This window comes from Periplaneta americana, chromosome 13, assembly GCF_040183065.1.
Source record: "Periplaneta americana isolate PAMFEO1 chromosome 13, P.americana_PAMFEO1_priV1, whole genome shotgun sequence".
Lineage (NCBI taxonomy): Eukaryota > Metazoa > Arthropoda > Insecta > Blattodea > Blattidae > Periplaneta > Periplaneta americana.
The window spans coordinates 146,944,213-146,959,735 of record NC_091129.1 but is presented as its reverse complement, the minus strand read 5'-3'; the positions used below and the strand labels follow the sequence as shown (position 1 = coordinate 146,959,735).

At 35.1% G+C, this 15,523-nt stretch overlaps 1 protein-coding gene across 3 annotated transcripts in view; it reads left to right on the top strand.

Annotated features, from left to right (window-relative positions):
• Positions 1-15,523, top strand: part of LOC138712524 (golgin subfamily B member 1-like) — a 65,031-nt gene that overhangs the window by 19,379 nt on the left and 30,129 nt on the right. For all 3 annotated transcript variants that reach the window (XR_011335730.1, XM_069844421.1, XM_069844420.1), the window contains exons 6-8: positions 4,731-4,836; positions 5,879-6,022; positions 9,683-9,935. Coding sequence is in view for 2 of the 3 variants with exons in the window: in XM_069844421.1 (XP_069700522.1) it covers positions 4,731-4,836; positions 5,879-6,022; positions 9,683-9,935 (503 nt within the window). In the remaining variant the exon portion in view is untranslated. The remainder of the gene's footprint in view (positions 1-4,730; positions 4,837-5,878; positions 6,023-9,682; positions 9,936-15,523) is intronic.

Sequence of the window (15,523 nt, the reverse complement as noted above, 5' to 3'; positions counted from 1 at the left end):
GTACGATCAAACATTCCTGTGTAATACTAAATTGCAATCTTCTATAGTCAATTGTTTTCTATTGTTGTATTCAACATCGACTTTCACGAGGCCATGGAAATTATAACATGAAATTAAATAACATTATTGATACAGCATGAAGGCTAAAATCTAGACAATTCATGCAATAAATATCTTTACGCAGTCCAGGATCATATTATGAATTTCTTGATGCAGTTGTAGATAGTGAGCAAGTTGTGTTTTATTCAACTTAATTCTTGAATTCTTTGAGACTACAAGGATTGCTTCCACATAATTATTTTAATACGTACTTAATATTGAATCAGCAATAGTACTATTGCGAAATATTGACCCACCAAAATCATGCAATGGAACAAGAATTGGTGTGAAAAAACTCATTCAAAACGTAGTAATAAAAGTGACAATATTAACTGGAAAAACGAAAGGAGATTTTTTATCTCACGTATTCCTATTTTACCCACTAACATCCATTTCGATTTTCAGTGCGACTAGCATTTGTAATGACCATATTAAAATTATGGTCAAGGACAGTAGCCAAAAGTTGCAGACATTAACTTAAAAATGCGTGTTTTTCACATTCTCAACTGTATTTTATATTAAGGAATGGAAAAAAATTTACTCATATCGAAAAGCAATTCAATGATAATTTTGTCATGTTCCTAATGTAGTAAATTATGTGAATGTACGAGTACGTAATATGACTGAAAGTAACACTGCATTAATTCTAAAATATACGTCTCTCAAAATATTGTTGCTCATGTCCGAAAATGTGTTATTGCGAAATTCGAAGTGAATAATCACATGCTACGGGTTGTGGAAAGAACAGTCTCTTAATTTCTAAAATATCTGTATACGTCCCCCAGAATATTATTCTTTATATTAAAAAACGACTTATTGCGAGTTTATATCGTAGGACCTATCTGTATTTTGTAATTATATAAAATAAGAAGTAATATAATTAATAGCTTATGTTCTGAATTTGTGAGATGTAATTTCTCAATTCATATTTAAAAAAACTGGGTATGATATAAACGGACGCACAGTGATAAGAGGATAAAATATTCTCCAGTATAAATTAGATATTGTCCTACATATATTATATTGATTCTTTGGTACGACCGACAGAGAGATAAATTTTGGCTCATAATGACATCCCAATGAGTTCAAACTGGGAACAAGAGAATTCCCTGTTTATCGTCAGCTGTCTCTGAAATGCAAGTGAAAGCACACATAGACATGAAATTACGTGAAATATACAGCTCCAGATCAATGTACAGATCTTATAATTATTTTATCTCTGCCTCTGTGCAACGTCACATTTGCGGTAGGGAGGAAAGGAGATGGCCGAAAGATTGTAATGTTTTTTTAATACGCTGACTCCCAAGACTAAGAAATTTAACAGTTACTGACCGGGAGAGATAAATGTCAGATCTGTAGAACATTGAGATAACGGTAAGTGGGCGTATAGGGACAGAGAAGTGTTTTTGTTTTGCAACAGGACAATGCCAACTCATTTAACCTATATAAATTTTCGTTTGGTTTTACTTTATAGTTTGATTGTTCTATTATTTCATTTGTATTTTTGGTAATGTGAAAGAGAAGGCCTGATGGCCTTAACTACGCCAGAATAAATAGATATATACACACACATAGAAATTTAAAAAACATTTGAATGTAAGGTACGAGATGAAATGTTTTCTTTCGTTGCCTGATCTACAGTTGTTTTAAATTGAGTAAATCCTTTCAAACATTTGGCTAAGAAGTTCATTAATTCATGTAAGTGACACTATTTAAAAATTTATCTTCATGGCGAGAAAAGCTTAATAAAGACAATTCGTTTTGGTTGTTTATAGTTGAGTTCCTGAGTTTTCCGAAAAGTCTAACGGCCAGTGTAATTATAAAAAGAAAAAAATAAAAGGACAACACGGGCAGCGTCGGGTGCTTTCAGCTAGTACTACAATAAGAGAAAAGTGTGAGATAATTCTACAGACACTTGACAAATGAATACGAGGACTGAATAAAATATATTTTCTCATGACAACAGTGATGTTTAAAAATTGAATACACATTTCGAAGTAAAGTTTCCAGACCTTATTTTCTTTACATACATTATATTATTTAAATCAGTGCTATTTGAATTTTTAGGACTGATAGGTTGTAGCTTAACTTAAGGTACGGTCATACATCGCTACTTTTGCAGTGCAACATTTGTACTGCAGCTGCAAATGTTGCGTGTTGTGTTCACACGTAAGCCAAAAGTAGCGCGCTGCACGCTACTTTTCGTGCTGCGCAACCCGAGTGCTGCAAAAGTTGCAACTGGATGTCGAGTCTGTTCACATACAAGGCGCTACTTTTGCAGCCGCAGTCATGCTGCAGGTTTCCATCTCCTTGTTGACTTCTCAATATACATTTTGTGGTTATGTTTGCATTATTAAGAAACTCATGCGAAAGATTCCTTATCTATTATTTGCTTTTCTGTCATATCTAGTATTCAGAAATTGACATTATTTTTACTATAAAGCTTTTAAAAACGCCTATATACTTAAATGATAACCAACAGTATATTCACGTAATCAATGTTGGCAACCCTTCTGTTTGGAACTACGTTAAGGAAAATTAAAAAAATTAATTATATCGTCAGCAGTTATGCTCAGACTGTGTTGTGTATTTAATAACTGTTACAAATAATTTATTTTCATCACATTTAACATTAAAATATATCCAAACAATGAAAGTATCATTGACACATTTGGGTGGTAACACTGGTTGCAACCACAGCAAAAGTTTCAACAAAACCGATATCAAAAATGCTGCGGCTGCAACCCTGAGAACCCTGTTCACACGTCGCTACTTTTAAGCTGCGCGCAGCATGGAAAAGTAGTGGGCAGCAGGTTCGGCAGCCGCTACTTTTCGGGTTGCACCGTTGTTCACACGTCGCAGTACAAGAGTTGCGCAGTTTTTTGTACTGCAGCGCTACAAAAGTAGCGACGTGTGACCGTACCTTTATCATTAAGAATTGACCATAAAAGAAAGTAACAAAAATTTGTTTTATGATTAAAAGACTTCCAATATTTTTTAATTTTAATTATTTTTTTCTTTATTTATTTCAACAAGAATGATGCTAACCACAAATTTTTATACCTCAAATGTAGCGAATTTGGGAGATTATTATACTAACACCTTCAGAAAATGCTGAAGATCTCCTCCCTTTTGCTCAAGGCAGGACCCTTGACCCAGCTCTACATCGTCCAGTTGCTCAACAAATTCCATAAAATTGTGACGGTACTCTGCATTGTTCACAGTTTGGTCTGCAGGAAAAGATTGGAGAAACCTGACTGGCAATCTCACATGATCTACCATTCATTAAGAAGTCAGAAAACTGAGTTGTGATTGAGTCTAGAAGTGACTATCATTTATGACTTAATTAACAAATGTATCACAGTCTACTATACACAGTCGCGAAGCTTGAGGTGATTTTTTGCAAATCTCGCGATAAAATGCTCCAAGCGGTTAGCAACTAGAAACAATAAACAGTCCACTGTCGACTTTGGATTTATTGTCGACTGTGTCGTATTTCCATCAAGTGCTAGGTTGTTGCGTATTTCTCATTGATGCTTGTGAAGAAAAAATCCTAACATGTATTTCTTATTTTACTTGTAGATGCAAAAAGTGGTTAATAAACAGCAAGAGGGAAGATCTAATGACAAATAATGAAGCATATCTTTATAATAATATAAAGTTTTGCTCTCTTCATTTCGAAAACACACAATCTATGTATGAAAACAAAAATAAATTAATCTGGAATGCAGTTCCAACTTTATTTGATGTTTCAAATAAACCTGTTCTGTTATTACCTGCAGCTGAGAAACAAAAGTTTTGCACTAATTCTACGTCTGTATCAGCTGATTCCTTGAATAATTGTACATTTTCAGACAACTTAGGCCTACTTTTTTTTTCAAAGGATATGTTTTTGATTATAGCTGTTAATTTTGTTGCTATTTTTATTTGTTACTTTACTAGAGACGTAGAAAAAGTAAGTCTGTTACAATAAAATTTATTGATCACGTTTTATTTCCAATTCGGGTATGATTATTATTGCTTAACCTCATCCCACTTTGTTAACTACGTAAGCCTACACTACAGGTACCGATACACGTAAGTTACTCCCATTAATTCATATTTCCATTATTATTGTTATTATATTATTGTTGTAAAGGGAAATTCAAATTGATATTTATTGGTTTCATAGTTCATTATCGCTATAATCTTGAATGAGTGAAGCGATTATAGTAAATTTCAGTTTGTTTTGCACAAACAAAAATAATATTAACCTATTTCTTGCAGGTATCTTCGAGTTTATGGTGGAATTTAATATACTTCATTAAAATAATAAATGAACTTTATCCATTTAATATTTCAATAATGGAAGGAAGGTGCTAATTTTTCCAAAAGAACCCGACAACGAAAGTGTAACATATTTTGTCGTCTGCTAGGAGAGATCTGTGATGATGAGGCGATAGTAGCGATCCTAGTGGTGGGCAACTACCCATGTTTGCATTTTTACTACATATTGAGCTTCGCGACTGTATATAGTAGACTGTGAATGTGTCTTAACTGTGTATGGTTAGTTCTGTGTGAAGTTCTCTATAGTTGTATAACAAGAGTGTAAAATTACATGTTGAATTCATAATTTTCTCTTGATTTTTCAGGAATTATACTTCAAAGAGGAAATGTATTAATTCTACAGAAGCAAAAAGTCAAAATCCATTGCATGTGAAGCATTCAGAAACTGAGAATACGAGCACTAAATGTTCGGTAAGTTCTCACTTCCATATGTTATGTACTGTAAAGTTTATATTCTTCTCTTAAAAATTAGTGATAGTCTCCTGTTCAGAGTTGGGTACATGCTGTAGAGCTTGAGTACTGGTATCTGCAACACATTGGGACTGACAGAACTTTAGAAAATATTATTAGAATTGAATTTTTTCTGCTTATTAAACGAAATAGTAATATGCGTTGCAAGAGTGGTATGTTGAAGTTTTCATGTTCGAGGAAAAGTTTGAAAAAGCGAAACGTAGTTGAGCTTTTTTAATTTCTGAGAATTGAAAGAAAACATACCGCTCGTGTATCGTACATTATTTTGTGCGAAGATCGTTTATTACATATCTGAAAGAGGAATTTCTAATTAGTTGCAATGAAATCTCCATCTTGGTTTCTGTTCAATGACGGCAATTTTGGAAAACAAAAATATCTATCTTCAACATTGTTGCTTTAAAATGTTTTCTGTGTTTACTATACTCCAACAGGCCGTGATATATGTCTGTCTTTTTTTCTCCCCAGTCTATAAATGTGAACTTAAAACAAACGGCTTCCTTAATGTTACATGCATCACGAAATGCAGTAACTTTAGTGGAGTTGTAGAGTTTACTTAATTTTTGCAAATATTTGAAAATAATAATTAACAGTGCAATTTAGGTGAAATTGCAGTGGTAAGTTTCCAGTTTATAATTATTACTATATTGAACGTCTCTAAAAATAATATGTTAAAAGCCTAAAGCAGTAAAATGAATATGTCACTTAAGCGGTAAGAAGAGGGAAATTGTTATGTGTGTTCGGTTGGGAATACTGAATGTGGAATTTTAGACTTACCGTGGGTTGGTTTTGTGTGGAAACCAAGCAAATACGCACGATCTCGCACAAAAGTTTTTTTTTTATCAGTAGTATTGTATTGTTTTGTAGAATATAATACAAAGTAGATTGTTGGTTCATTGCTTTATTTATTTGCTTGTTTATTTTTTTCTTGTCTGCAGTAATCTTTTGTTGAAATCCAACAAGTGTGTTTAACCCCTTTTTTCAGTGGAAGGAGGATGTAGTGAAAATTGAGATTGATTCAGAAGATTCAGTTGTAGAATTTGTACCTCAAGATGACAAATTTTGTGACATAAAAGAAGAAGAAAACCCTGTGCCAATTTCGTTTGAGGAAACTAAGGAAGAAGCTGAAGTAAGTTATGTTAAAAACTCATGAATTTAAATTGAAATTGCATTATTCATAAAAATAGTGACCTCTATAAATTGAAGATAATAGTTTACCTTATGATATTTCGATGGCTAAAAAGTGATACCTCGTACCTGTGAATTTGCAGGTGAATCAAAAAACTGTTTTAAAAAGTAGTTTCTCTCAAAATAGATAAACTTCTTACAGTAAACTCTCGATTAATCTTTCAGGGCTTTTTTTTTTTTACTTCGGTGAAGGTATACGAAAGATTGAAACAGCAACAGTTGACACACAGCTGTAGTATAAACACAGTACAGTACATACTAGATAAGCAAACCGAACTGTAAAAACTTATAAAAGCTGAATCTAACAACGTACTGTACAGTAGTGCAGTAATGTATTTAATATTGTAATTAGAAACAATAGAATATAAATGATGTATTTTGAGTGTCTAATTTGTTAGTGTTTGAGCAACAAAGGATGTTTTGTCTTTCTAATTACAATTTAATTAACTTTTATTGTGTCTTTTTTTTGTCGAATATTGGTGGCAGTTATTTTAAAATTAAACTGACGTCGCAGTTATAGATCATTGCAGTACAGTGATACAGTATCGAAATTTGAACTGATGTGCCTATGTGCCTTTTTCCAAAGATTGCATTAATTGATCGCTCGAGGCATCTCCTCTATCCGCAACCTGAGGACGTGCCATGCCATAGTGATAGGGACCCACAATACAATAATAATAATAATAATAATAATAATAATAATAATGTAGTTATTCTAAATAATAATCTAATTAAACTAAATTACCATTTTTGTAGATACGAGGTATCACTTCTTAGCCATCAATTTGTTGCAAGTAATTCAAAATCACTGATCTTTTATTGAATTTATTGCATTTTTATACAATGTATTTTTCTTCACAGTAGTCATTTTGTCTACTATTGACACTAATTATCGAGGTTTCTAGAACGAGACAAAATTACAGTGTATTGTTGAAAATAATTAGGTACAGTGAAGGATGGTGTTGAACATTGCAAAAATTCTTGAAAATGTTGTCCCACATAGGCCTGGTTTCTTGAACCTTTGTTAAATTATAAGTTGTTGTCTAGTGCCTTGCATTTGGCAATGAAGCCATTAGCAAATTAAATTATAAGTGTATTACTGCATTTTAACTGTAAACTTAACAGTTGAAGCATTTCTTCAACTACTGTTAATACTAACAGGCTGTTAAAACCCATGTTAGTTTAACTGCTTAATTTCATGCAGTTAAATCAATTAACTTTCTGTTAGCATAGAAGTATCCAATATGGCTGGTGCGTTAGATGCTGAACTTCTATATCTTGATTATTTAGAAAATGATATCTATGAAGTCTAGCAGCGAAACCAGGTGGCCCGGGTTCGATTCCTGGTCGGGACAAGTTACCTGGTTGAGGTTTTTTCCGGGGTTTTCCCTCAACCCAATATGAGCAAATGCTGAGTAACTTTCGGTGTTGGACCCCGGACTCATTTCACCGGCATTATCACCTTCATCTCATTCAGATGCTAAATAACCAAAGCTGTTGATAAAGCGTCGTAAAATAACCTACTAAAATAAAAAAATAAATAAAGATATCTATGAATACATAAACAGAGCGGATGTTTTCAGTGGCTTGACAGAGCAGAAGTTGATACAAAGGTGTAGGCTATTTTCTGCCAACCCTCACTTTTTGCTTTCAGCATAGATCCATTTGTTTGTTTATTCTCAATAATTGGTTTATACTGCGAAATTATTTCCAGCAGAAGGCTTCTCTAGAATGAAGAGAAATTAGTTCTACGATTTCTTTTTGTTCCAGTGTTTTCCATTTCCCTACAGCAATACTAATACAGCTCCATACTACTGTGATACAGACGATGGAAAGAATCATAAATCAAACCTGAGAGAATAGAAAGACTTCTATCCTCTCTGAATCAAACAACGGAAACAAGAGAGAATTGCAATTGTCAGAGTTCAGAAAACAGAATTGAGCCTGTACTTGATTGTAGGTCATGGTTAAACTCTAGAGTCTCAGTCCTAACCGAGAGTTAACAAACAGAAAGATGAAATGTAAAGTTGAAGAAACGCAATATTTTTAACAGCAATTTGTACTTTTAACTTACAGTTAATTAAATTGTACCAGAACAATGGAAGGAGTCCATAATCGTACCTATTTTTAAGAAGGGGGACAAGACTAACTGTAGTAACTTTCGAGGAATATCACTTCTGTTGACGTCGTACAAAATTTTGTCGAATATCCTTTTGAGAAGATTAACTCCATATGTAGATGAAATTATTGGGGATCATCAGTGTGGTTTCAGGCATAATAGATCGACTATTGATCAGATTTTTTGTATTCGACAGTATTGGAGAAAAAATGGGAGTGTAAGAGTACAGTACATCAGTTATTCATAGATTTCAAAAAGGTGTATGACTCGGTTAATAGAGAAATTTTATATAATATTCTTATTGAATTTGGTATTCCCAAGAAACTAGTTCGATTAAATAAAATATGTCTTAGTGAAACTTACAGCAGAGTGCGTATAGGTCAGTTTCTATCTGATGCTTTTCCAATTCACTGCGGGCTAAAGCAGGGAGATGCACTATCACCTTTACTTTTTAACTTCGCTTTAGAATATGCCATTAGGAAAGTTCAGGATAACACAGAGGATTTGGAATTGAACGGGTTACATCAGCTTCTTGTCTATGCAGATGACGTGAATATGTTAGGAGAAAATCCACAAACGATTAGGGAAAACGCGGAAATTCTACTTGAAGCAAGTAAAGAGATAGGGTTGGAAGTAAATCCCGAAAAGACAAAGTATATGATTATGTCTCGTGACCAGAATATTGTACGAAATGGAACTATAAAAATTGGAGATTTATCCTTCGAAGAGGTGGAAAAATTCAAATATCTTGAAGCAACAGTAACAAATGTAAATGACTCTAGGGAGGAAATTAAACGCAGAATAAATATGGGAAATGCGTGTTATTATGCGGTTGAGAAGCTTTTGTCATCTAGTCTGCTGTCAAAATATCTGAAAGTTAGAATTTATAAAACAGTTATATTACCGCTTGTTCTGTATGGCTGTGAAACTTGGACTCTCACTTTGAGAGAGGAACAGAGATTGAGGGTTTTTGAGAATAAGGTTCTTAGGAAAATATTTGGGGCTAAGAGGGATGAAGTTACAGGAGAATGGAGAAAGTTACACAACGCAGAACTGCACACATTGTATTCTTCACCTGACATAACTAGGAACATTAAATCCAGACGTTTAAGATGGGCAGGGCATGTAGCACGTATGAGTGAATCCAGAAATGCATATAGAGTGTTAGTTGGGAGACCAGAGGGGAAAAGACCTTTAGGGAGGCCGAGACGTAGATGGGAAGATAATATTAAAATGGATTTGAGAGAGGTGGGATATGATGGTAGGGACTGGATTAATCTTGCTCAGGATAGGGACCAATGGCGGCTTATGTGAGGGCGGAAATGAACCTCCGGGTTCCTTAAAAGCCAGTAAGTAAGTATCTTACAGTTAATTTATGCTATGCTAGGTGCATTTTAACAAAGGTTGAAGAAACCGGACTGGCTTGTTAATGTGATATATTTACGAAGTTATAAACTTATTTAAATTTATTTTGGTTGTCAGTTTTTCAGGCAATCTCAGTTGGATAAGAGGCAACTCAATAATATTTCGGAAGACAAGATATCCATTCCAGATGTTGAAATACTGGAAACTCATTCAACAGACCATCACGACATTCAGTGGACTTCTACAATTTCTGATGGTGCACAGAATCCTGTACTGAAGGAGTTGTTACGTGATTGGAATGAAACTGACGCAGATGATGCAGAATTAGTACCTGAAAATGAAAATGGGCGAATATTACATTCAGAGTCCAGTAAGCTTTACATTATCTTGTTTTAAGATGAATGTCTTTTGCTTGCTGTATTGTCTGTTGATATAAAAAGGTACCTTCTGCACAGTTTTGGTGGTTGCATGGAACCTGACAAATTAGGTGTAAGGGATAGGTCATTTGTTATCTCATGAAACCTACTTGTGTAGAAGGGGAAGAAGGAAGTGAAATGAGAAGCTTCCTTCTATCAATATGCTTCCACGCAGCTAGCGAGTCCCACCATAAGGTTGTTAGAATAAGCTACGGCACATGTATGCCTTTAGTTTCATGAGATAACTAACGATCTATAAAGGGGAAGTCACCCAGCTTCCAGTCTCAACAGTAATTTATACTACTAGGTTCAAAAAGTTCCCGGAATTTTACTACCATTTTTCGTATTAATATATAACAAGGGATATTATACATTTGTTTTGTTGGTAACATTCATGATGTCATTTCCTTAAAGTTTGTTGATAATGGCAATTATTGGTTTTGAGTTGTAGGCAATTGTTTATCATAGTGTTTTGTTTGTTCGTCGCATTTTGTAATTATGTCCACAGAGCAAAGTACAAACATCAAGTTCTGTGTTTTGCTGGGGACATGATCAGTATGGCTGATGAAGATGGTGATTTCTTAAACAAAATGAAACTGGTGCTACTTGTACGACCCAGTCCCTAAACGACAGTCATCTGAGTGGAAATCGAAAACATCTCCTCGGAAGCAAAAATTTCCTAGGGACACTTCCAAAGGCAAAGTTATTTTAAATGTTATGCTTTATTTAACGACGCTCGCAACTGCAGAGGTTATATCAGCATCGCCGGATGTGCCGGAATTTTGTCCCGCAGGAGTTCTTTCACATGCCAGTAAATCTACTGACATGAGCCTGTCGCATTTAAGCACACTTAAAGCAAAGTTATGTTGGAAGTTTTCTTCGACTCTCAGGGTCTCATGCACCATGAGTTCATTCCAGAAGGTCGTACTGTAACGAAAGAATTGTACATAGAAACCCTCCGTCGCCTCTGGGACGCAGTGAGAAGGAAACGTCCAGAAAAGTGGGTAGAAAAAAACTGGTTCCTTATGCATGTGACAATGCACCTGCTCATCGCGCAATTATTGTAAAGAATTTTCTTGCCAGGCACAACATAACTGCTTTGGATCACCCACCATACTCTCCTGATCTCTCACCACCTGATTACTTTCTGTTTCCCCGTCTGAAAAGTCATCTGAAAGGACGGAGATTCAATGCTGAAGAGGTTATCGCAAACGCGACGAGAGCACTAAGACGGGTTTCACAAAATGGCTTCCAGGCCTGCTTCCAGGAACTCTACACGCGTTGGCAAAAGTGTGTAGTTGCGGAAGGCAACTATTTTGAAGGGAATTCTGTAGAATAGTGTTTAAGGTACGTTGTTTCTATGATGCTAACAAATTCCGGGAACTTTTTGAACCTAGTATGTAGTTTGTTGTGGATGAACATGGAATTATCATCTTCATCATTAAAGTCAAGGATTCTTTCGAACTCCAAGCTTTTACCAATAATTTATTTATCTATCCATCTTTTCTGGGGTCTTCCCAAATCTCTCCTAGTTGGTGTGTAGTGTAGAATTGTCCTTGGTAACCTGGTGTTCATCCATAGTATCATGTCCACTGTTCTAAATTGTTCGGTTTTTGTATTTAGTTTATCTATTCGTACTAATATTAACATGGAATTATTACCACCAGTCCTTTCTTCCTGGTGATACGCAATAGTACACAGTACTGGCATCTTTGATCTTTGAACTTCTTAAAATTAACATTTCTATCACAGAATGGCAAAATTAATCGTACAATCGGCAGTGGATACAAACAGCAAGCTGTGATTTCATGAAGAAGAACTATTGAGCTGAAAATTTCACATTTGCGAAATCCGCGAATTTTTTAATTCTGAGATATAAATTATTTTTCTTCATCTGGAAGGTGATTTAGCATGATTTTCTAGCAGAATTGAAAGTGCGAAAAAATGCGAATTTCATATTAAATTGCGAAATCGTGAGAAAAATGCTATTTAATAGCAATTTATCAGTAAAATGCTATTTTTCAAGTGAAAACATCTCTTTTCTTTAGTTTGACTCTGTGTTGGGCTAATTCGGATGTTTTCTTTAACATTTATTTAGTTCGACTCTGTGTTAGTTCATCCTATGGATGAATATCAGGTAACTTTATCAGGTGTATGGAACTCCACTCATTCTCGCCACTTCCTTTCCCCCCATATAAGCGAACTTTCCAACCACGGAATAAGTCAGAACCAAATATATATATATATATATAAAAAATTGACATATTTTGATAGAGTTCCGCTAGTTCTCAATAGATGACACCTTTATTAGGGCGGTTAAAAAAGCATCAAAAACTTTTTCCTTACATTTTTATTGTACCTTGTTTTTTGATTATACCATGCAAGCTTTGTTTAAGGGGAGAGGATGGTATTTTTTGTTGAAAAAATGAGTAAATTAAAAAAAAAAATTCTTTAAAATGCTCTTTGTTATGTGTGGAATGCATAGCATAATATTTTGTGGGTATTTGTGCCCTTATCAGATGTTGAGACGCCATTTTTTAATTTCCTGCGTTATGGATTTTTAAATCACTCGACCCCTTTTATTGTTGCTTCCAGTAAATTGAATTTTCAAAAAAAGTGTTTTTTTCTTTTAAATGCTCTTTGATATGTGTGGAATGCATTGCATAACATTTCGTGGGTATTTGTTCCCTCATCGGATGTTGAGACGTCATTTTTAAACTTCCTGTGCTATGGATTTTTAAATCACACGCCCGCTTTTATCGGTTTACGGTAACTTCATTTTTTGCTACATTGCCAGACAAAAATGGATATAATTCCTGAACTATTAAAGATACATGCATGAAATCTAGAACACACATTATTTAGACTATTAGGAAACTTTTCTCTGTAACAGAATTTTTTAATAGATTTCATTTTAAAACTATGTCCGTTTGTTTGCAAGAAAGGAATTCAGAAAAGTGTTATTAAATTTTAATTGTTTATTTTACAAATGTAGGGACTAATATCAGAATTCTGTTACAGACAGTTTGTAGAGCATGCTTTTGAAAGTACATATGCAAAAAACGGGATGAAAGCTTTAAAAATGGTTTAGATATATCGATTTAATTAAAATCCTGCATTGGGTATATTTTTTTCAAATCTGGGCCCCCAAATAATTTTTTTTTTTTCAAAATATATATTTTTGGTTGAGTTTCTACAGGTATGAGCTCTCTACATACAAAAAATTAATATTTTACACCAGATAGGAAAAAAGTTAAAAAAAAATACCATCCTCTCCCCTTAATGGTAAGTTTTAGTTGCCATGGTAATATTTTACACTGCATAGGTACATTCAGGACATAGTTAAAAATGCAAGGAAAAAGTTTTTGATGTCACTTTATATATACAGGGTGTATCAAAAATACGTGTACAAACTTCAGGCATGGGTTCCTTAAACCAAAAGAAGGAAAAAAGTTCATATGAACATATGTCCCATAATCCTTTGTTTCCCCGTTATTCATTTATTACTAAAAGTTTGCGTTCAACGGCCTTCGAGGTCCAACCTCAAAACTTCATTTCTTTATGCACTCATTCATAGAAGGCTGTGACTCGTTGTATCAGAAATGGACTGCAGATGGCGAAGTGTTGCCATGGAGACTTGTTTACATGTGTCATTTGTCATTAGTCTGTCTTCAACGTTGCAATTGTGAACGTGGAGTGAGTTAACGTGTTTCGTTCAACCATGGCAGGACGATATTCATTTCGTGAGCAGGCTGACATCATTTTTATGTATGGTCGCGCGAATGGTAATGAACGCGAAGCTGTACGGCTGTATCAGATGGCGTTTCCAGACCGAAGACAACCGAATCATCAAACCTTTGTTGCTGTGTATCGTCGCGTTGCTGAGACAGGAACCGTTGCACCACAGACTGGTGATTGAGGAAGACCAAGAGTTCTTCGTACGCCGAACCTCGAAGAAGACATTTTACACTGTGTCGAAGACGATCCAGGTATCAGTACAAGGCAATTGGCTGTGGCAACTGGTACATCACACAGTACAGCATGGAGCAGCTCTTGTATCCGTATCATATGCAACGTGTGCAGGGCCTTTCGCCTGCCGACTATCCACCACGGGAGAACTTTTGCCGATGGTTTCTAGCACAAATAGTCAATCCATTGTTTGTCTCATCATTTTGTTTACAGACGAGGCAAGTTTGGGAGAGATGGAATTACCAATTTCCACAATGAACACGTATTGGCAGATCGTAATCCTCGTGCTGTATTTCAGGCTAGACATCAACAATTTAGGATTAATGTGTGGGCTGGAATTGTAGGTGACTGTCTGGTAGGTCCATACGTTCTACCAGCACATCTTAGAGGTGCTATCTACAGGGACTTCATCCAAAACACTCTTCCAGAATTACTGCACGAAGATGTGCCTCTGAACATAAGACAAAACATGTGATTCATGCATGATGGGACTCCAGCACATTTTAGTCGCCTTGTTCGAGATACACTGACTGGTGTCTACCATGACAGATGGATAGGCAGAGGAGAACCAGTTCAATGGCCAGCACGTTCTCCCGACCTCAATCCTCTGGATTTTTATCTTTGGGGGCACCTTAAACAATTGGTTTATGGAGCAGACATCCCGGATCAAGAAACTCTTCATCGACGTGTCATGGAAGCCTGCGAAATCATTCGACATCATCCCGGAGTATTTGAAAGGGTGCAACAGTCCATGATTCGACGAGTGCATGCATGTCTAGAAGCAAGAGGAGGACATTTCGAGCATTGGTTATGAGTTTTGTGTGTTGGCACATTATGAGTGTACCAATGTGTTGAACAGTTCCTAACGGGGAAACAAAGGATTATGGGACATATGTTCATATGAACTTTTTTCCTTCTTTTGGTGTAAGGAACCCATGCCTGAAGTTTGTACACGTATTTTTGATACACTCTGTATACAAAAAGTAAAGGCACTTTTCAAATACTTAAAACATGTTGATCCATTATCCCTTTATCAATTATTGTCTGTTCGATTTGATAAATTTAAAAAATAAAGGTCCAGTAATTGATATACATATTGTAATATCGATTATCAAGTTGTATATTCGATATGGGCTAGGCTAAAATGCGTAGTGTCGATTTACTCAGCCATTTGCCTTGAGATCAGAGCAGAGTTAGATAGCTATTCTAGTTATATTGGCAGAGTTTGCGTGAGACACTCCTTTGTAAAATGGGGCGAACAACTATAACTGTTCGTGAAAGAACCCAGCAGTATTCCATTCATAGACTCTATGCTTCAGATGCAAAGACATTTTTTTATAAATTCTGCAATTGCTGAAGAGATTGATAGCATTGATAAACATTTATGTCAGAGAAGCACTTGGCAAGACGACAAGACAACACTAAATCCTCAACATCAACTTCATCATTAAAACAAACTTAAGTTATTGACATGTTTGATGGTGCCAAGTTCAGAAAGTTTGAAAAGGCTCGTTATTCAAAGTGTACAGTAGAAGATTTTTAAAGACGAATATTCCGTTCGAAAAGTTGGAAT